This window comes from Corvus hawaiiensis, chromosome 2 (genome assembly GCF_020740725.1).
Source record: "Corvus hawaiiensis isolate bCorHaw1 chromosome 2, bCorHaw1.pri.cur, whole genome shotgun sequence".
NCBI classification, from domain to species: Eukaryota; Metazoa; Chordata; class Aves; order Passeriformes; family Corvidae; genus Corvus; species Corvus hawaiiensis.
In genome coordinates this window covers 19,803,489-19,824,953 of record NC_063214.1, presented here as the reverse complement: position 1 = coordinate 19,824,953, position 21,465 = coordinate 19,803,489, and the positions used below count along the sequence as shown (strand labels likewise).

Below are 21,465 nucleotides of genomic sequence, written 5' to 3'. Positions count from 1 at the left end.
CTGCTTGCTGAGGATTCTGCTTGAGCAGTTTTGGGGTGAGGATGTGGTGCTTTTGATTCCCAGCTGGGCTGGGAATTTGCGGTAGCCCTGGCAGGTCTGTTGGGGACATCAGGTTCAGCCCCTGGATCCAGCAGGGACATTGGCCTCATTCGGGCTGGCCATGGCCCCTGGCTGAGGATCTTTCCTTAATTTAGGCAGGAAAGGTAAAAATTGCTGTGATGCGAGACTGGTTGCCCAGTGCTGCTGGAGCATGGCAGCCGAGGAACCCCCTTCCCACTGGTGGCCAGCCCAGTTCCCACAGGTCCTTCTCCACCCAGCTTTGTCCCCTGTGCCCACAGGAACCCTGGTGGGTAACAGCTTACTGCCCTCCCTGGGGATCCACAGGGGTCCTGGGGTGGTGGGACATGGCAGCCACCTGCCTGCTCGTCCCTTTCTGTCCAGTGGCCAGAGCTCAGCTTGTCCTGCTGCCCCACAATGCCCCGTCCTTGGTGCCTGGTTCCTGCCACAGTACTGGTGAGCTCTCACTTCCCTGAGATCACCCTGCCTGGCTCTTCCTTCCTCTCCTGCTGAAAGCCCTGCCCCGTCCTTCTGTCACCCAGGGCTCAAACAGCCTCAGGATCCGGCCTTCTCGTTCCCCATGGCAGCTGTGGTCAGTGCATCACCGCACTGAGGCCTCACGGTTCTCTTGGGGCCCAGGGTGGCTATTGCACCACATCCCAGCTCAGAACTCTGCTCGGCTTTCCGGAAAGTTCCCACTGCTGAGGTGGCGTTTGAGGAAGTCCTGGGGCAGGCAGAGACCCCTTGGCAAACTTCCACCACGCCAGCTGGACCACAGGCAGGTCGGCCACCTCTTTCTGCTGAGCCGAGGGACCGTGTGCTGGTAACTAGCTCTCCTTGATTAATGAGCCCACAGACCTGGGGAAGGGGAACATGGGGTGCAGGCAGGGTTTGCCTATATTGGAGGAGGAATTGCAATGGGAACTAGATCTATCATGCGGGTGCCAGAGACCTGGCAGGGCTTCTATGCTGGAGTTTCCTGTCTCCTGGCCACTATCCTGGGTGCCATTGAAGGGACAGGCAGGGGAGAGCTGTGGGATGCCCACCACTTTACTATCTGGTGCTTGGGTGCTGAGTGCAGCTCTGTCACTGACATACTGATGGCCCTGGTCACACTACTCGATCCCCGGCACTTCGTTAGGGGTAATGTTGCTTACCTGGGGGAAGCCAGAGCCAGTGAAGGGAGCATGCTTGCCTGTCACTCCCAGTCAGAACCCATAGCCTCCCCATGGCATACACAGCTCCTTAATCGAACAAGCCCAGCCCTCCCTAGTGCCCCACCTGAGGGTTGGGAAACCCACGGCCCGGAGAGCAGTGGTGGGATGTAGTGGGCAAAGGGTGGGCACACCCCTGCAGCACAGGGGGCTCCTCCCTGTGCCAGGATGCTCAGCTCTGCTGGGGGAAGAGGTGCATCCTAAACCCTCTGTTGAGTTGAGGGCATCTGAAGTGGGCTGGGGTGGCTGTAGGAGTCCCCCAAAAAGCAGCCAGCACCCAAGTTTGGGGGTAGAGGGGCTGGCTGAGCCCCTTGGTCCAGACAAAGGGGACCAGCACCAGGGACCCCCAGATCCTTCATCCCCAGCACTTGGAGAGTGAGGGCTGTGTGGGTTTGGGATGGGGCTTAGGGGTCTGGTGCTCATGTATTTTTGCATCCTGGCTTATCCCCCCAGAGCAGCAGTGCCACCGTGCCAGGGTGCTAGCAGCCCTCACCATTCCCTCCTCACACCACTTGTCCAGCCTTTAAGTCTCTTACAAAACAGCCCCTGTGGTGTTGCCTAATCCCGGGGAGGAATGTGGTGGGTCAGCACTGGGAGGATTTGCACTTGGCAGGGGCCACAGCCAGGGTTACCCCCTGATCCCCAGCAGCCAGCTGGGTTAAGGCATCTCCCTGTGTTGATTTTGCTTCTGGAATATCCTCATCTTGTTAAGCACTGAGGTTAAATGATTAATGATTGAAGGAGGGAACCTAGCGAGGGCCTGATGAATGATTTACTTGGTGAGGGCAAAGGGCCTGACAGCGCCGGGGAGCTGCTAGCCTGGCACACTGGGGACCCTGCGCTTCCCTTGCTGAAGTTTTGTCCCCATCCTTGTCCCCGGTGAGCAGCTAAGAGGGCCCTCAGCCACCCCAGGTAGTGCTGGGACAGTGCCAGTGGTGAGTGCTGGTGCAGCTGTCCCTTCCTGATAGGTCTGTCCCACCACTGCGTCGATGTCCAGGCACAACACTGGGGATGTTGGCACTGGTGTCAATGGGTGACACTGGCAGTGACTCCTTGGCTCTAGCCAGGAGGGGCAACATTTGTGGGAGCCCCATACTGGTGTCACCGTGTTTCTCTCTGCTCCTCCATGGTGTTTTGCCTCTGCAGGCAGCACCCAGCTGGAGTTGAGCCTGCCTGTGTCGGTGTCACTGGGATCTGGTGACAGCAATGTCACCCAGCACCATCACTTATCCATTTTCAATAATAGATGAGGGCTTTCTAGGTGTGGAGGTGGGAGAGGGAATTTTATTCTGATCCCGGGATTTTTGTGCTGCTGGTTGGGATTGCTGGGACCAGTGGGAGGTCCTTGGTACTGCTGGTTTCGCTGGTGCTGCCAGCAAGGAGCCACAGGGCTCAGCCAGCCCTGGGTCCCCTTGCTCCTTCCTTGGACGCTTGGTCCTTGAAGCCTGAAGGAAAGTCAAACTGTGCCAGGGAAGTGGCATTATGGCCAGATCCCAGCAGCACCACTGGGATGCTGGTGTCTGGAGGTGTAGGGGTCACTGGCTGTGGGGACCCCATGGTGCCTCAGGCTTGGCAGTGTCCAGTTAGTGCTGGGTGGAGGATGAGCCTTGCTCAGCTATGCACTGTGCACTGAAACCGCAAGTGCTGCTGAGGGCTGGGACCTGCCTGAGTCACAGAAAGTGTGACTCTGACAGCAGATCAGACCAACCTATTTATGGCTCCAGGAAATCCTCTGGCTCCTTCTTAGCAGGTCTAAAAAAACCTCCAGCAAACCCAAAATAAGATGGTGCCGGGGTCACTACCAGTGCTGTGTGTGCCGGCATGATGGGATCTGCCTCCTGCCCGGAGCCTGCCAAGGCTGTGATGCTGGTGGGTGGGAAGGGCAGGATATTCCATCTGCTGCTTGTTGGGATAACAGGGATTTGCCCCGCCAACAGCTATGGTGTGGGATTGGTGTTCTGCTGCAGGAGCTGGGACACCAAGCGAGCCCCCATGTCCCAAGCTCTGGGTGCCACAAGGGCACTCTGCTAGGTGTGTGCACCAAGGGTGCTGCACAGGTGCTCTGCCAGCACCCTAGGGTGCCATGCTGGAGCAATGCCAAGGACAGAAAGGGCTCTGGAGCTGGGAACAATGCTGTGGTGGGCATATGGTCTGTGAGGAGGGGTTTGGTGCCATTTGGGTTGGGGGCTCCAGCAGCAGCACCCTGCCACTGCTGTGATGGGGACAGCCTGGGAGAGGGGACAGCCTTCTGGATCCAACTGTCCATGTCACTCCATCCTGGCTTGCTGCTGTAAACTGGAGAGCTGCATCCCGGAGGGTGACAGCCCTGAGGTGCAGCCAACAGTTCCTCTGCCCTTGAATCAGGCATATTCAGGCATATTGCCTGATTATCCACAATGTGGGACCCCCTTTCCCCACTGCTCTGTCCCCCAGCCCAAATGTCACCCCGTGGGACCATGCTGGGGCCCCATGGTGCCTTCACCTCTAAGGGGATGGCCTCTATGTTTCAATGCCTAAAGTGGGACCCTCCAGCATTTCCACACTCCTGCAGCCCCCCAGTTCAGGATTGGGTGATCCTGGGGACACAGCGTGGTTGGAGGCCATAGGAAAACTAAGTGGCTTCACTGGGAATGTTGGTTTTGGGACCCCAGGCTTCAACTGGTGTGTGTCTTGGGACTGATCCTGATCCTGTTGTCTCCATTCCCAGGTCCTGATGTCATCCTGAGCCTCGCTGGCAACAGGAGATGCACTGAGTGGTGCAAGTTTCTGTGGCCAGCCCCCTGCCATGGAGGAGGAGGGGTCTCTGCCGGTTGCCGCCTGGCTGTCTGCCCTCCACCTCGACCAGTATGTGGAGAGCTTCCAGCAAAGCGAGCTGTGGTCAGTGTGGGACTGCCGGGCTCTGACAGATGAGGGGCTCACCCGCCTTGGGGTGCTGCTGCCTGGCCACCGCCGCCGCATCCTCCTGGGGTTGCAGAAAGCCTTCGCTGAGGCCCCACTGCCCGCCAGGACTCAGCAGCCCCCTGCCAGTAAACCTGTCCCCATGAAACGCCACATCTTCCGCCTGAGCACTGCAACAGGGCCGGAGCAGCTGGAGCCCCGGTGCCTGCCAGTGCCCAGTGGGACCCCACTGCTGGAGCCAGAGCGGAGTGCAAGCTTCGCCCAGCTGCCCCCACCCATCCCACCCAGGGTGGGCTGCCGCCCCCCCCTCAAATTCTCGCCATCACTATCGGGGGGCAGCCCCGAGCCCTGCCCTCCGCCCTGCAGCCATCTCCCAGCCCTGGAGGACCCCTCACCACCAGCCCTTGGGGATAAGCCCCCTGCCGACAGCCAGGTGAGACCCCCACTGCCACCGCTGCCAGCCAAGCGACACCAACTGGAAACCAAGTGCCAGAGCCTGAAGGGCCCCCCACTGCCCGACCGCCCCCCTGTGCTCCCCCCCAGGGCTGTGTCCCAGAGGAGGTAAGGGGGTGGCAGGGGCATGGGCTTGGGGATGGCCAAAGGTGGCAGGGTCTGTGGGGGGGGCTATTGTCATGTGGGTGGGACCCTCAGGGTCATGACACGTGTTGCCTGGGGTACCTATACCCTCCCCAGACCTTAGCACATCTCCTGGGGGTACTCCCAGCCTCAGCACATCCCATGAGGGTACTAATCCTCCCCCTAACCCCAGCACAACCCCTGGGGGTATCCCTGCCCCAGGCCACAGCACATTTCCCAGGGCTACCAGCACCAGGGTGTGACTGAGATACTTATTTTGGCTGTGGCTGGAGTACCCACTCTGATCACTCCAGTCACCCAGGTCACCCAAGCCTGGCATGGGCTGGGGCGCAGTCCCTGCAACAATGTAGAGCCCTGCCTTGCCCACACCTGCAATGTGGGCAGTGCTGAAGCCTGAGGAACTCTTCACACCAGTCGGTGCAACACAGTGAACAGCAGCGCAGAGACAGCGTGGGGCAAACTTGCTGTCAGCTGCTGTGGCCAGATGACATCGGAGCAGGCTGGAATTTGGGGACAGCAGTGCTTGCAGCCCCCCCTTTGATGTCCCAACCTCCCCAGTGCACTCCCAAATCCTGCGGAGCACAGGCAGGTGTGGACTGAGGACTGGGAGTGCGGTTTGGAGGGGGCAGAGGAGCTCCTGGGTGCCAGCACCCTCCCAGGGTGAGGTGGGGAAATGTCAGCAAGCTTATGTGGCCCCCTCCAGGGAGTCCCCCCTGCAACCTCCCCAGGACCCACAGACTTCCCAGCACTCTAAAGGATATGATCCTGGAGCTAGGGTGTCTAGGTGGTCCCCTAAGGGACGCCCTAAGGGGGTCCTGGGAGTGGGGTTGGGTTTGTCCTGAGTGATGGTGCTGGATGGGACCTCGTGTGTAGTCAGGATGAGAATGGGAGGGCTGGTGGCTGGGCTCCCCGTCCAGCTTCCCATCCCTCTGCCCCAGAGGGCTTTTTGTGGTAAGGTGGGTGGAGGTGATCCCTCTGCCTGTGCTCTGACCCCTACCTGGTGCTGATGCATCAGGGAGTGGCCTGGGATGCTGAGCTGGGCAGGGGGCTCAGGCAGCTGATGTGGGGTGCTGGCATGCCATGGGGTGGGCAGCACCTGTCCCTAGGGCTCCTTGGACTCCGGATCAACAGTGTCCATCCTGACACCCCAGGAACTGTTCCTACCACTGCATTTCTGCACCCAGATAGTCACCCAAATCCTCCTGGAGCCACTCTCCATCCTGCCCTGGCCAGGAGGCTCGCCGGGCATGATGAGGCCGACGGCTGCCACTTTGGTGCAAGCTGTGCTGGCTTGGTGCTGGACGTGCCATGGGTTTGGTACTTGCCGTGCTGGTTTGGTGCCAGCTGTGCCGTGGGTTTAGTGCCGTCCGTGCTGGGTGTTTGGTGCCAGCTGTGCCAGAGTTCTGGTACTGGCCGTGCTGAGGATTTGGTACTGGCTGTGCTGAGGATTTGGTGCCGGCCATGCTGAGGATTTGGTGCCGGCCATGCCGCTGCTCCGGCCAGCTCAGGAAGTTTTTGCTGCAGTGCAGGAAGTGCCGGGGTGAGAAGCTCCGCTCCCCGCCGGCCTCCCCCAGCCCTCCCCGTGCTGCCGATCGGTCCCACCGGGGTTCCCGTCACCTGCCCAGGTAGGGGGCACGGGTGGCACAGTGCCAGGCGTGCCGCACACAGGCAGGCGGCGGGGGCCGGGGCGGAGGGATTTTTGGGATGGGATCTAGCGCTGCCGGCGCTACCGGGTGCGAGTCTCGCTCTGCCGGCTCCAGCGGGTGTTTCCTGCCCTGACCTGTGTGCGCACAGGCATTGTTGGTCCCCTAGTTCCTGCTGCCCCGGGGACGGGCGCTCTGCCGCGGAACAGGCGCTGCCCACCCTGGCAAGGCACCCCGAAGGCTGTGCACCGGAACTCGGGGGCTGGGATTCCCCCCTGGAGCTGCCCCGAGGGATTTGGGGGTGCATTAGGGTCCCTTGGGAGCGGAATGCAGGACCATGGTAGTCAGGAGGGGATGGGCCTCGCCAGGTGGCGGTGGCTGAACAGCACCCCCAGGACTCAAGGGTGCTCCAGTGGCTTGGCGTACTCTGGGGTCACCATGGCAGAGCCCTGGTGGGTGGCCATAGGGCCCTGGCACCTGGTGTGCCATGCACTCGTAACATATAGATTACATGTATGCATTGGGGCTTGGCAGCGACAGAAGGGAGTATGTATGGGTGTAAGTGTGTATAGATGGGTGTATACGTGGATATATGTATTTCTCACATAGATCTTGATGTTGTAGTGAGTATATACAGGAGTATATCTGTGCATCCATATATATGTTATATGTGTATTATATGGATATATTGGGGAGTTCAGGACTAACCAGCTGAACCCGAAAACACATCTCAAAAGTTACTTTAATTGTATGACCAGGAATATATTTGCTACAGGTGGGTTCTTGTTTTGAGAACATTTGGGGATTATTTAAAAATAATTATTTAAAAATAAAGAGCTATCATCTCCTAAGAAATTCTTCCCTCTGAGGGTGGTGAGCCCTGGCACAGGCTGCCCAGAGAAGCTGTGGCTGCCCCATCCCTGGAAATGTTCAAAGCCGGGTTGGATGGGGCTTAGAATAACCTGGGGTTGTAGGTATCTCTGCCCATGGCATGAGATAAGCTTTAAAGTCCTTTCCCAACCAAACCATTCCATGATTCTATGACTCTGGCCAGTGCCAGTGCCTGGCCATGCCCATGGATGGAGGAGGTGCCGTGATGCAGGACAGCTGGCACGGACAAGGAGTGCTTTCAGGAGGATGAGGGTATTCAGAGGATGAGGGTATGAGTCACCCTGTGGCCAATGTTGGGTCCTGGCTCTGCGTGTGGGGCAGCATGTGCTGGGAGCTTGGGAAGCTACCCACACTGGGGCTCCCTGGAGTGATGGGTGACTGGCTAAAGTGCCCTGCGCTGGGTTAGAGGGAGCTCCACAGCCCCAGGGTGCTGCTGTTAGCCCCAAACCCATCTCCTGCCCCCATGGGGGGACCTGACCTGGGTGCCTGCAGCCAGTGAACACGAAAGGCCTGGGGGTGGGGGGTATACTGCTGGGCTGCCCAAGGACCAACAACAGTGGGGGATGCTGGCCCATATTGAGGCTGATAGTTGCTCACATCTGGATGATCTTTGCCCATGCTGTGGTGATGCCCACATTAGGGTGATGTTTGCCCAGGTCTGGATGGTACTTGCCCACATCAGGGTGATGCTCGCTGCATCCAGGCTGGGGCTGGGGCTCTTCGCCAGCAGCTGTGAGGCAGCTGCATTGGTCTGGCCCTGTCTCTGGGTGGGGATGAGCCCCCACCATAATCCCTTGTGGAGGTGGGAGTGCCCACAGGGGAGGGACCTCCGAGCATGAGGGCTGAGGAAGAGCCAGAGCACCCCTGTGTATGCAGACAGCCCGGGAGCAGAGCAAGTGACCTGGGCATTTCTGGGGTGACGCCACCCACCCATCTCCCCTCGCTTCCGGCTGTGCTGCCGTGGTCCCTGGTGCTTCCTCCTAGCTGCTTGCAGAGCCATATTGTGGTTTCCTCCAGGCCATGTTCACCTCCGGGTTCTCACCATCACCCCAAACCCTGGGCCACCCCAAGCACCCCTGTGCCACGAGGTGATAGGATCATCCCAGCCCTGCTGGGTGTGGGATGTCTGAGATACTACCTCCCACAGGTTGATGGCAGCAACCGTGTTCAACACCAGGAGCTCTCTCTCACCACTTCCGGACTTGATGCCCCCCTCCCAATGCCAGCAGCAGGGCTGTAAGCCCCCCAGTTTTGGCCACTGATGGCTCAGACCTAGACACCCCACAGAGAGTCCCATGAGCAGTGGATGCTCATGTCTGCACCCTGATCGTGGGGGGAGGCTGTCAGTGAGAGGGGCACCCCCTCTGCATGCCCAGGGGATGGTCTAGGGATTAGAGCAACCCCCTGAGCAGCTGGTGGGGGGGGGGGGGGGGGGGGGCTGTAGGAAGTGATGTCCAAGAAAGTGATGACAGAAGACTCCTTTTTGGAGAGCTGGGCGAGCTGGGCAGGGGTGGTGGCCTGGGCAGAGGTTTGGCTTTGGGGTGGTGCCTGTGGGAGAACAGCCCTTTCTGCCCCCTTTAGAAGGGAGGCCTAGATAAGGGACAGCAGATAAGGTGCTGCTCAGATAAGGGACAGCACATAAGGCACTGGTTTGCCACTTCCCTAATGGCAGAGGTGGCACCAGCCAGACCCTGCCTGGAGCAGGACTGGCATCCTTCGGGCATGGCTGCATGGGGGGCCAGGGGGTGCAGGAAGTGATGGGGCACCCACACTATCCCATGGAGCCATGGGGGGACATGAAGCCCAGGGATGCTACAGCAGCAGATGATGACATGGAGAGCAGGCAGACCAGTGGGGAGGGTGTTTTCGGGAACTGGGGTGTTATTTGTGCCTGAGCTCTGTGAGTGCCCATCCTGTTGGTCCCTGGGATAGTGGAACTAGGGGCTGGACAGGACTGGGGCTGGGCCAGAAACCCTCCTGAGAAGTCCCCATCCAGGAGATGAGGATTGTCCAGGCTTGAGGCTTGTCATCTCACTGCTGGCCATGGGGCTTGTGCTGCAGCCCCCCAACTGCAGCCCAGGGGGCAAACACCACCCTGGGTGGCTGCACAGATGCAGACCCCAGCCAGGCTCTTGCTGGAGGCTCTGTGGCTTGTGCACTGTCACCTCCATGTCTCCGGGTCCCTGCACACCTGGGTGCCCCAGCAGCTCCTGCCTGGTGGTGTTGCGATCAATGCTGCTGGGCCCCCCTGCCCACACTCCCCTGCCCATGCTCCCCTCCTTCCCTGCCAGCATTCCCTAATGTATGGATGGTTGTGGCTGGTTCCCATGGAAATAGCTGCTGAGAAATGAGGTCAGGCTGACCCAGGGAGAGCCAGCACTCCTGTCTTCCCCTGCTTCCTGCTCTGGCCAGGGAGAAGTTTCCTCTCCAGCTCACCCCAAGCTAAGGGAAAGCTCTTCTGCAATGAGCCATGGTGCTAGGAGGCACATCCCCAGAAACCATGGGGTACTAATGGCAGTCTTAGCCATGGAATCATGGAATCTTAGCTTGGTTTGGATTGGATGGGACCCTAAAGCTCATTTAGTCCCACCCCCCCTCCCAAGGGCAGAGACACCTCCCACTAGACCTGGTTGCTCCAAGCCCCATCCCACCTGGCCTTGAACATTTCCAGGCATGGGGCAGTCACAGCTTCTCTAGGAAACTTGTGCTAGGGTCTCACCACCCTCAGAGGGAAGAACTTCTTCCCAATATCCAATCTAACCAGCTGTTCCTTCTTGTGGCTGCGGTGCGAGGTAGCTGGAGCAAGGATGGCGATGGTGCCAGCATGCAGGTCTCCTGGGACTCACCTGCCTGGGGCTTGGGATGGAAATTCTGCCCACTACCTCTTCCCTCTCCCTGGATTCAGGGATGCTGCAAAGGTGCCTTGTATTTTTATACCCTGGAGAAACTTCTTAATTTCCTGCCCTTGAAAACACCATTACCTTTGAGTCTCAGGAAGGCAGGAAGCAAGGAACAGGAGGTAGGAGTGTCTGAGCCCAGCTGCTCCGGGGCTCTGTGGGGAGGAGGACAGTCCCCATGGCCCCTCTCTGCACTGGTCAAGGTTTTGGGGCTGGGGGCATGGCTCACTGACCCAGGAGAAGCTCCATTTCCAGGAGTTCTTGCTACCGTACCAGCCACCCCGGATCTCCAGTGTCCACCCCACTATAAGGAATGGCACAGAGCATCCCTAGGACCCCCATCCTGCTTAGGGAACCCTGTGGCCACCAGCAAACCAGCTAAGGAAGTGGCTCTGCCATTGTTTAGACTGGAGGAAAGAAAACAACCTGCTCTGGGATGTGGCTTCAAGGCTGTGGGCAGCTTGGGGTGTCCCAGAGCCAGATAAGGATCCTGAGCTGTGGAGCACACACAGGAGAGTGAGGTTGGATGCCAGGAAAACATTTCCAGGTTAGAAAAGTAGTCATATAAAGCACAGGAAAGGCTTTGCCATGGAATCTTAGGAACTGGTTTGTGGGTTTGGGTCTGCTGAGGTTTGGTCCCTTTTGGGGGTCCTCTGTGACCCCCTGCAGGTGTATCAGGGTGGGAAGTGGGGCAGGAGCTGGCATAAGGCAGTGCTTGCTCCTCTCTCGCACAGCATCCCTGCCAAAGAGGAGCTCCCCATCACTGAAAGAGCACCCAGTGTCACCCTGTCCCCCCCGTTTCCCCTGCCTCGCACGAAGACGCCAGCCCTGACGCCACCAGCGCTCCCCTCCAAGGCCACCCTTCCCTTTGTGCCGGAGTTTGGTGAGTACAAGGGGGGCCCCTCCAGTCTTCCCCTGTCACAAATCTTCCCTTGGGATTTCCATCCCATGGGTGCTGTGCCTTCCTTCCTGTTCATTTGTTCCTCTGTCCTTGCTGGGGTCCCTTTCTTCTCTATCCTCTTTCTTGCCTTCTGGGCTGGGTGTGCCAGGGGTGCAAGATCTGGGCTGGGGGATTTAGGGTGTGTGAGGTCTGAGCTGGGGGCTTCAGGGAAGGGGTGTAAGACCTGGGTTGGGTGTTTCAGGGATGCAAGATGTGGACTGGGGGTTTGGGTGCATGTTCCTAGGGCAGAGCAAACGTTTCTGTGGGTGCTGGAAGCGCCCACACACACTCACAGAGGAAAAGTGAACCTATCAGGGGGCTGAAATGCAGATGTCCCTGGTTCTGAAGTCCCAGGACCGTGCCTCTGCATCCCCCAGCCCCTTCCTCAGGGTATCCCTGGGGCTCAGCCAACTGCCAGGAGCAATGCTGAGTTGGGGACCCCCATGGAGGGGTGAAGGTTTGGTCTTGGGGTGCAGCCCTCGTTGGACTATAATTCAGCTGGAATAGCTCTGCTGGAAGGAGGAGGAAGGGCTGAGCTGTGTGGGGTACTGGGTACCTCTCAAGGCCAGCGAACCTGCAGGAAGCAGTACTGGTTTAACTGGGAGCTGGGGTGTGTTTCAGAAGCTGGGAGAAGCCGTGGACAGGGAGCTTATCTGTTGGGGGCTGTAGGGAGGAAAGCTGCTCCCACCCTGATGGGTTTGGGATGCAGAGGCTGCAGGGGGTTTCTGTGGTGCCAAGGTGAGCATCTACCTGCACCCCTCAACCCCCAGCAACCTGGGAGCATCCTCACCTTCTTCCAGGGCCCAAACACCATTATCTGGGTTGGGGTTTTGGGAGGATTCTGCTCCAGATTCTCAGTGGGATTTGGGAGTGGGTGTCTGCCAGGGCCAGGCTGTCTGGGGGCACTTGTTCCCTATGGGTTTACAATCCTGACCAGGATTCCTGCTGATGTGGGTGCTGGGTGAGAGGAACTATCACTCGCTCCCATCATCCTCTGGGATCTCATTTCCATGGTGCGAAAGCTTGGGAGCTGATAAGGAATGGAAGAGGAGGGAGGGGAGTCCACCCTGGAAAACAAGCTGTGGGAAAAGCCCCTGGGAACCCCCAGCAGCAGGAGCTCCCAGGCAGAGACACGAGAGCCTGGATGAAACCATAGTGCTGGGGCTGGTGTCACCAAGTCCTGTTCTGGCGAGTGTTGTGACAGTGCTGGGAAGTGCCACTAGCAGGACTTTGCCCTTTCCCAGCTCTTCCCCAAACTCCTTGATAAAACCTTTTTTGTCACAGGGATGGGGTGGTTATTTGCCAAGGGCAAAGCAAGGGGAAGCCAGCCGTGCCTGCATCCTCACCCTCCCCACAAGCTCCAGGGTAGCAGGGGAAATTGGGACCCCTTGCTCCACCCCAGCTGATTCCCAGCATTTCCCTCTCTTTTGTCAGATGACTCAGACTACGAGGACTCGGCGTGGGAGGAGGAATTAGCCAGACCGACGGGGGAGATGGCCAAGGTTTGTCCCACCATGGGGCTGGAGGTGGGCAGGACCTAGCAGGGTGACTGGCCCTAAGGACAGGTACCGGCCTTGGGATGCTACACAGATACCGGTTAGGGCTGGAGGAGCATGTTGGCAGTAGCTAGAAAGGGGGTTCTGCCTCACTGAGCACCCACTGTGTGTCCCATAGGTTCCTAGGGAGTACCCCCTGGGTCTCCCATGGGGAGTGGAACCCTGGGGTTCCCAGGAAGCACCCACTGGGTCTCCCATGGGGGTTGAAACCCCAGAGCTGGAACTGGGTCCTTCAGTGTTCTCGGGAAGTACCTACCAGGTCTTTCAGTGGTGCTGGAACTCGAGGGTCCCTGGGGAGCACCCACCAGGTCTCACCCCAGTGTCCCGAGGAAGCACTCACTGTGTCCTCTGGGGTCTCTGGGGAGCACCCACAGCTGTGCAGCACCCCGCCACACTCGTGCTCAGAGTGTGTGCTAGTAGATCTCTCCAGCACTGCATCTTGAATGTAATCCCTGGACTGCGAATTTCTATCTGCCTCCCTTGCTCCCTGGGGTGGGAATGGATGGATTTGGGGAGTCCCAGCATCTGCAGAGCCCCCTGAGCACCTGAATCCCCCATCTGCCTTTGCTAGGGAACACCAGGGCCAAGGAGGCGATGCCGGATTTCTCATAAAGCTCCGACATTTTTAGCTGCTATAAATAACCATCCTGGTGTTCAGCTCCTCCCTTGACTGTACTTCCCTCTCTCTGTGAGCCTCAGCATGCCTCTTCCTGGGCACCCTGGCACTGTTGAGCTGGGGATGGGCTGGTGACACAGCATCGTGTCCCCTCTCCTTCCATCTACCCTGCACCCTCACGGTGCAGTGGGGGCACCAAGGAGACCCCACGTGTCACCTGTGTGTGTCTCTGCAGGAGGATGCTGAGCCTAGGATGGGGCGACCACGGTCCCTGCGTTTCAACAGCCTCTTCAGTGAAGACGAGTTCGGCGAGGACCACCCCGATGCACCCCCTGCCAAGTATGAGCTTGGCTGCCATGCTGTGTGCAGGGGACATGTGTGTGTGCGGCTGTGTGCATGTATAGGCAAGGGATATGTGTGCATGTACCAGGGAGTGGTTCTGTGGGGGGGGGTGCGAGCACAGGCAGAGAGCTCTTGTGCATGGCAGGACGGGTGAGTGCACAGGTCAGGGCTTCTTGTGTGTGCACAGCTCCACAGTGTGCACACATGCGCACACACAGGGCCTGTGCATGGGAGCACATGTGAGCGTGTGTGAGCAGAGAGCAGCTCTGCGCATCACTGGGTTGGGGCTGCGGTCTTGGGGGTGCCCCTATCCCCCCTCCCAGAGCTGGGACTCAGGCCTGGGCTGTCCCTGGGGCTGGGGGACATGCCGGGACCCCACTGAGGGGACTGTCCCCAGTGTCCCCGCTTGCATACAGCTGGCCTGCATTGCCTGTGCCTCAGGGAAGGTCACAGGGAGGCTGAAGCATGCGGGGGAGCCTCAGCCCCTCCCGGGACCCGCCAGCTCTTAACCCTCTCCCTTGGCTCCTCATCCCCAGTGGTGGCAGCAGCTGGAGTGACAGAGACCCCAGCTTGCATCCGCCTGCACCTGCCTGCTTCCCTGGCAGCAGCCTCGGCCCACTCAGTGACAGCATGGATGGCACCAGTGCCACCACCCCGCTTTCACCCACCATCAGAGCAGGGTGGCTGGACAAGAACCCACCACAGGGGTGAGTGATGTACTGGGGTCCCTGTGTGACATGTAAGGGTGATTGTCTCCTCCTTTTCCCACCTGTAATTCCTGCTCATGGGGATGTACTTTTGCTGTGGTGAAAATCCATTGCTAGGCATTCCTTCCACTCCCTTCTAACCTGTGATTTAGATTAGAACCACCAATTTTTCATGGAAGAGCCTTTCTCAGAGCAGGTGCCACCAGTGGTTGTACTGACTTGGCCGAGTAGGAGGGGAGGCTGCAGCTCGAGCTTCCTCCTCCTGCATCACTGGGAAAACAGCTGCCTTTCCTCTGGGGGAGCCCTGGAATAGCGGTGACCACAAGAGAAACTGTCAGGGATGAGATGGGGAGTCTGGGCTGACCCGTGCTTTTGGGATCCCTGGGTTTGCTGCAGGAGGAGGTGGTGATGGCCCCTATCCCATGGGATGGCAGCCCCCAATCCTGGGCTCATGGTGGAAAGTCAGGGTGGTGCAGGAGTAAAACAGGGGAAGTGCTGGGCTTGTGTCGTGTGCTCCAGGGTGAGTGAGCTAGGGAGTCATAGGGAGCCCAGTGAACCCAGTGAGCACAATCAGCACAGTGTGCACAGGGAGCCCACTCAAAGAGCCCCTGCACTACCTGGGAGGCAATGATCAAGCAGGAGATGTGATGGATATTTGGGGGCTACTTAATCTGGGCTCCGAGGAAGCCCCAAGGTAGCAGTTCCACCGAGGAGGAGCAGAAAGCTCAGCTCTGTTGAGCAGCCGCGCTGCTGGGGAAGTGAGAGCAGCTGGAAGGTCCCTGGGAAGCTGCTCCAGCAAACCTTGCCTGAGTAAACAAGCCCTTGAGCAACCACTGTGTCCCTGCCACCGCACCAGGCCCCAGTCCCACCAGCAAGGGGGACCTGGGGGTTCAGTGCTGGTAGGGGGCTGCATGGCAGGGCTTGCTGGAGCTGTGTTGGAAAGGGCTTGGCTTCTCCTGCAGCCAGGGATGGGCTGGAGAGTGTCCTGCCTTTCCCTGTGGTGCGTGGTTGGTCTGCATGCTCAGCTGGGGAGGGCAAAGGGGTCTCTGGTGGGCTCTCTTCCAGTCCCAGGGTCCTGCCTCTCATCCGTATCCCCATCCTGATAGAGATGCACAGCTTCTCCCTCTGCTCAGGTGCCAATGATCCTGCCTGGAATGTGCCTCCACATCCTGGAATGTGGATTGAACCCTGCCTGGTTGTTAGGGGCAGCCCTTGTTCTCAGCTCCATGTTTTAATTGGTGCCTGGAGGAAAGCATGAAGTCCCCATTGCTGTCCCCAACAGCAACATGAGGGCACAGGATCAATGGCTGGGGACTTCAAGGGCTGGCCGGGACAGGCCTCTCATCACTGTGCAGGATAGAGGACTGGGGACATAGCACAGGAAGTAGGGCTGGGGACATGGCACAGGATGGAGGGTTGGGGACATCGAGGGCTGGGGACACAGGGCAGGATCAATGGTGAGGTAGCCCCAGGCTTTTGGCAACTGGGGCGTGAACACGCAAGCACAATCATCCTGAGTTCAAGGACATCCCCTCCAACGGGTCCCTCCGGTCCCCTCCCAGGTCCTACATCTACCAGAAACGCTGGGTGAAGCTTGACGCTGATTACCTCCGCTATTTTGACAGTGAAAAGGTGGGTGGAGAAGATGGATCTGGGGGTTTGGGATGAGAAGGTGGCAGAGGAGCTGCCCCAGCAGGACCACCTCCCTCTGGGGATCCCAAGTGGGAGACGTGGCTGTGCCAGGGAGCAGCCATGGCTGGGTGCTGGGGGTGAGACGTGGGAGGCTCAGAGCCTCCTGGACATGGGAGTTGGAGCATTGGGAACCCGAGGCCACAGCCATGAGCAGCATGTCTCCCCACTCCCTGACCCAGGATACCTACTCCAAGCGGCTCATTCCCGTCTCCTCCATCTCCCGCGTCGGCAGCGTCGGGGACCAGAAATTTGAGGTTGTCACCAACAACCGCAACTTTGTGTTCCGGGCTGAGAATGATGGTGAGTGACAGGGGTCCCTGTTCCCCAGCTGCTCTCCCTTCTCAGCCCACGGGATGAGTCCCATTGGCTCCTGGGCCCAGGCTGATCCTAACGCATCTTGCCTCTGGCCCCACAGCAGACCGCAACGAGTGGATACAAACCCTGCAGCAGATTGCAGAGGAGCGGAAGAGCAAAGCTCCAGAGAGGACATTGATGTCCTCAGCCACTGACAGTGCCACTGAGCTAGCCGATAAGAGTGGCTTCCTGGAGCTACGGGGCTTTAAGCACAAGCTCTTTGTGGTGGTGGCTGGAGACAAAGTGTTCCTTTACAAGAATGCAGAGGTTGGTAGCTGGGGGAGCTGTGGCACTACGGGAGACCCTGATGCTATTTCAAGGGGGACCTGTTCCCTTTGCACTCCCAGCCTGAGCAGAGCAGCAGTGAGCCAGGACACCCAGGCCAGCCACCCCTCAAATGGGGACAGCACAGAAGCCACGGAGTGCTGACCTCCGAGGTGCAGCCCTCCCTCTCTGCTGGCTCTGAGTCTTGGGCTCTCCCAGGAGCATCACACCCACTGTAGCTGCTCCAGAGTCTGCAGTGCCCTAAGTACCCTCAGGATGAGAGCTGGGCGGGGAAGGGACACAGTTACCCCACCTCCCAGGCATTGGATCCCATCATCCGTCCCCCTTCATCCCTTGCCCACCCTCCCCCACCAGGACTATCGGCTGGGGATTGGCATCACCTACATAGAGATGAATGTGGGGAACGTCAAGGAGGTGGATCGCCGGGGCTTTGACCTCACCACACCATACAGGATCTTCAGGTGAGCCCAGGGTGACGAGGGGGTGCTGAGGGTGCTGCCCACCCTGAGCCATGGTGTATCTCACCCCCATCCCTGCTGGCAGCTTCTCTGCTGACTCAGAGCAGGAGAAGGAGGAATGGGTGGAGGCCATGCAGCAGTCCATCGCTGAGGCACTCTCCAACTCTGAGGTGGCCGAGAGGATCTGGGCAGTGGAGTCCAACCGCTTCTGTGCCGACTGTGGCTCCTCCAAACCCGACTGGGCCTCCATCAACCTCTGTGTCGTCATCTGCAAGAGATGTGCAGGTACCCATATCTGGAGGGGCACAAATGGGAATCCTTGGGGACTCCCAGACCTTTCCCACCCCAAAATGGGTCTCTAATGGCTCATCTCACTGGCAGGGGAACACCGGGGATTGGGGCCTGGCATCACCAAAGTCCGGAGCCTGAAGATGGACAGGAAGGTGTGGACTGAGGAGCTGATCGAGGTATTGGCACAGACCAGTCCCAAAAAGCCCTTTTTGGGGATGACACCCTGTTCCCTCTCTATGGCAGAGCTGCTGGCTGTGGGCTGGGGGGTCCTGGAGCACAGCAGGGCTCTTCCAAGCTGATTCCAGCCCCTTGGGGGGACACGACGGTGTGGCTTGGCTGGGGAGAGGATCCCCAGCAGCCTTTCATTCTGTCTCTGTGGACCCCTGGCACCCAATTCAGCATGCCGGTGAGGACAAGCGGCACTTATGTGCCCCCGCCACAGACAGATGGTGTCTTTTTGTCCATGGGGACATGGCTGTGGAGCGGCCGGAGTGGCTGTGGGGCCATGGCTGCGGGATTGGCGTGGGGCCGAGGGCAGAGCGGTATGGCCGCCGGCGCGGAGGAATGTGAGGGCGCAGCCAGGGCCGGGATGGGTGGGCGGGGGGAGCTGGGATTCATTTCAAGATCTAACCTGGCAGCCATTTCCCGCCGGCAGAGCCTGGCTGGCTCCGTTCTTCCCATCCATCCTGCTCAGATCCTGCATTCCTGCTTGGCGTCCCACCCGCGCAGCCCCCGCCTCCGGCACTGCCTGCTCCCCGAGCTCCCAAACGCTTCCAGCTGCTGCCTGCGGCTGCTCCCTTTCCCCTCCCCCATCTGGGAACGCTGCCTGAAACCACCCCAGCATCCCTAGGGCCCCGGCTCGCACCGCCCCTCCTCGACCTTCGTATGCACCCCTTCCACCCCTAAGAATTTCGGGGTGCTGGCAGCGTCTCCCGTGGGTGTTGAGGTGATGTGGGTCTCCCTGAGACAGGGCTAAACCTCTTAATGGCATTGTTCAGTGGGGGTAGTGGGGTGGCAAGAGGCCACCAAAAGCACTTTGAATCTGTCCCCATGGATGCTGAGCACCACCCCACCTCCCACAGCTGGGTGCTGCTTTCCAGATGTGATTTTTCGGGGCAGGAAGGGGAATTGGTAGCCGTGGGGGCTGTCAGAAGCTGCGTGCCTGGAGTGGGTGGGTGCACCTGCACCCTGCCCACTCACACTCCCCACTCCCTCTACACCACCCATGCTCTTCCTGCACCCCACTGCTCTCCTGGGCAGGACCCTGCCCCCAGCAAAGCCCTCCTACATGCCCCAGCAGTATTGTCACATTGGCCTCTCCTTGTCCTTGTCCCCACAGCTCTTCCAGCAGTTTGGCAACATGATGGCCAACCAGTTTTGGGCTGCAAATGTGCCTCCCAGTGAGGCCATTGGCCCCACCAGCGGCAGCCAGGAGAGGAGGCGCTTCCTCATCGCCAAATACCGGGAGGGCAAGTACCGCCACTACCACCCACTCTTCGGCAACCAGGAGGAGCTTGACAGGGTCAGTGGCCCCCAGGGATGAGCACCCACTTGAGAGTTCTGCCTGGGCGCAAAGTGATGCTGAGCTAGGGTTCTGAGGCTCTTTTGGGAGTGCCCACCATCCCTCCCTGCCTGTATTTCTGCCTATATCCCCCTAGCCCCCATTGCACATCCTATGTCCTCACTGTGCACCTCAAGACAAAGCCTGGGGTCTCCAGGAGAGATGAGCCAGCTGTGGGGACAGGGTAATGTCTCTGTGATGGGGCATAACCAGCTTCATGTCCAGGCTGGAGAGCCTTGTCCAAGACAGGATCTGCCTACCACAGCCAGGCAACCTCTTCCTGGCTTGGAAATTGTTTGGGGTCCAACTCGGCTGGATGGGGCTTAGGGGAGCTGGTGCTGGGGGCACACCCCAGTTGAGGCAGCTTGAAATCCCTCCCCAGGAGTACCTGGCCAGCAGCCCCGATCACCAGCCATGGCACGAATTCCCTGTGCTGGCTGCTGGCAGGGTGCCAAACTAGAGCGTCACACAGGGAATGCCACACAGGGAATGCCATCCTGGCGCTCTGACTGCCAACCTTCGCCTCCCACTCTGCCATGGCTTTGCCCCTGCCAGGGCTTCTCCAGTGTTTGCACAAGCGGTGGGGGTACACGGGGGGCCCAGCCGGCCAAGGGAATTCGCATGTGGGCTTGTTTGTTTTCCTACTCTGGCTCGGCCGGCCCGCCCCGTTGCCGTATGACTTCACCCCGGCTCCTTAAGGGAGGGATTCGCAGCCGGCTCCAAACTTTTTCTCCCAGTTTGAGCCTCCTTTGTTCTGACCAGGCGGCTGGGAGGCGGCCGGGAGGCAGCCGGGAGTCCGGCAGCTCACTGCGCTCACCCGGATCCTTTTGCTGGGGGTCTCCTTCTCCTCCTCGGTGGGAGCCTTCAGCTTCACCGCTGTCTTCCTGGCTCTGCTGCAGGCTCTGTGTGCGGCCGTCACCACCAGTGATCTGGCAGAGACGCAGGCTCTGCTCTTCTGTGGGGCATCGGTGACCTGTGACACCGGGGACCCCCAGTGCCCAACACCCCTGGCCCTGGCTGAGAGAAGTGGGCAGCGGCTGCAGATGGAGTTCCTGCTCCAGAACAAAACCTCAGGTAAGGGCGGACCCCCTTGAAGCTCCGCCATGGGCTCACACCCACTAACAACATTCCTGGAGTTGCCGCTGGGGTATTCTGGGGGACACAGCTGCGTTTTGAGCTGATCCCAGCTCTGTGTCCTGCCCAGCAGCTTCCTGGCAGGAGTCTCTCCATCTGCTGGCACTCTTGAGAGTCTGTGCACCACGCGAGAGGGAAGAGAGGCTTTGGGGAACCCCCTGCGCCCCTGGGGGCTCAATTCCAGCTGGAAGCACAGATCTGGAGCCCAGCTGGGGATGCAGGCTGGTGTTGCAGGCACGAGAAGGGACAGGAGAGAGTATTCCCACACCATCCTGGCATGCTAGGGGCATTCCAGGCAGCTTCAAGGGACATCCCCCTGTCAGATGGGCATCTCCCACCTCTGGCATGCCCCTGCGGTGGGAGGGCTGACCCCCTAATGACCTGTCCCATTCTGCTGGATGTGCCCTGCCCTTGAGCTCGACTCCAGGAGGGCTGATGGCTCCCACGGGATCTGCACCCTAATGCAAGGTGAACCTCTGACTTTGGACAGGTGGGCAGGAACACTTGGGCAGGTGGAACAGAGGTGTGGGGGGCCGGCCAGTGCCTGCCAGAGCTGTCACATTGCCTTGGCAGCCAAGTCTGTCCTGCAGAAGTTGGAATTTGCCCAGGTCTGGGGCTGGCCCAGCTCTTCCTGATGTGTCATCACTAAAGGTGTCTGGGAGAGCTGTGAGGCCTCCCAGCCACCCCAGTGAGCCAGAGAAATCCAAAGCTCGGGCTCATACTGCTGATGCCAGCAATCTCCAGTGTCCTGGGATTGCTGGGGTGCATGAACCCAGCACTGCATGAAGCAGGGCTGAACTGAGGGAGCAGGAATCTGCCTCATCCTGGATTCCCCATCTGTAGAGCTCCAGGCACCCTACACTCTGATCTGGGTGTGATTTAGGAGTGTCCCTGCATCCTATCTCAGCTTGATCCCAGAGGGAGTGGGGGTTGCCTCTTGCTGGCAAGGTAGGGAAACTGAGGCAGGGGACATGACTGTGATCAGATCAGGAGGCTGTGACAGAGCCCTGTGCTGTTATTTCAGCTGCAGGACTGTGATGCTCTGCCCTGCACCTCCTGCAGAGCAGCAGGGACCTTGGACAGCCTGGGAGGACCTCAGTGGTGGGGGAGCTTGGTCCCCAACTCCCCACATTGTTCCCATCCTGTCCCAGCTCAGTGCTTAGGGAGGGGTTTTGGGAAGGGCTCAGGATGTGGGATGACTCCCACGCAGCCCTGGATTTGGGGACCAGCACTGCTCCTTGCACCCCACCTGTGCTGTGGTGGGAGCTCGGGGTGCAGCCTGTGGGATGCTCCTTGTGCTGAAATGGGGGAAACCCAGCTGCCTCGTGGGGC

General features: G+C 59.4%; 1 protein-coding gene across 11 annotated transcripts in view; it reads left to right on the top strand.

The window, feature by feature from the left end:
* ARAP1 (ArfGAP with RhoGAP domain, ankyrin repeat and PH domain 1) overlaps positions 1-21,465 on the top strand; it is a 38,604-nt gene that overhangs the window by 3,417 nt on the left and 13,722 nt on the right. For 8 of the 11 annotated variants that reach the window (XR_007201487.1, XR_007201486.1, XR_007201483.1 and 5 more), the window contains exons 2-14: positions 3,979-4,730; positions 10,932-11,080; positions 12,572-12,639; positions 13,545-13,648; positions 14,188-14,358; positions 15,921-15,990; positions 16,230-16,350; positions 16,466-16,671; positions 17,044-17,150; positions 17,233-17,432; positions 17,529-17,614; positions 18,778-18,960; positions 19,899-20,073. Coding sequence is in view for 4 of the 11 variants with exons in the window: in XM_048293664.1 (XP_048149621.1) it covers positions 4,057-4,730; positions 10,932-11,080; positions 12,572-12,639; positions 13,545-13,648; positions 14,188-14,358; positions 15,921-15,990; positions 16,230-16,350; positions 16,466-16,671; positions 17,044-17,150; positions 17,233-17,432; positions 17,529-17,614; positions 18,778-18,960; positions 19,899-20,073 (2,314 nt within the window). In the remaining 7 variants the exon portion in view is untranslated. Of the gene's footprint in view, positions 1-428; positions 881-3,978; positions 4,731-4,819; positions 6,392-10,096; positions 10,219-10,931; positions 11,081-12,571; positions 12,640-13,544; positions 13,649-14,187; positions 14,359-15,920; positions 15,991-16,229; positions 16,351-16,465; positions 16,672-17,043; positions 17,151-17,232; positions 17,433-17,528; positions 17,615-18,777; positions 18,961-19,898; positions 20,074-21,465 lie in introns of those variants that run through there. The other 3 variants (XR_007201484.1, XR_007201489.1, XR_007201488.1) reach the window with 3 other exon arrangements.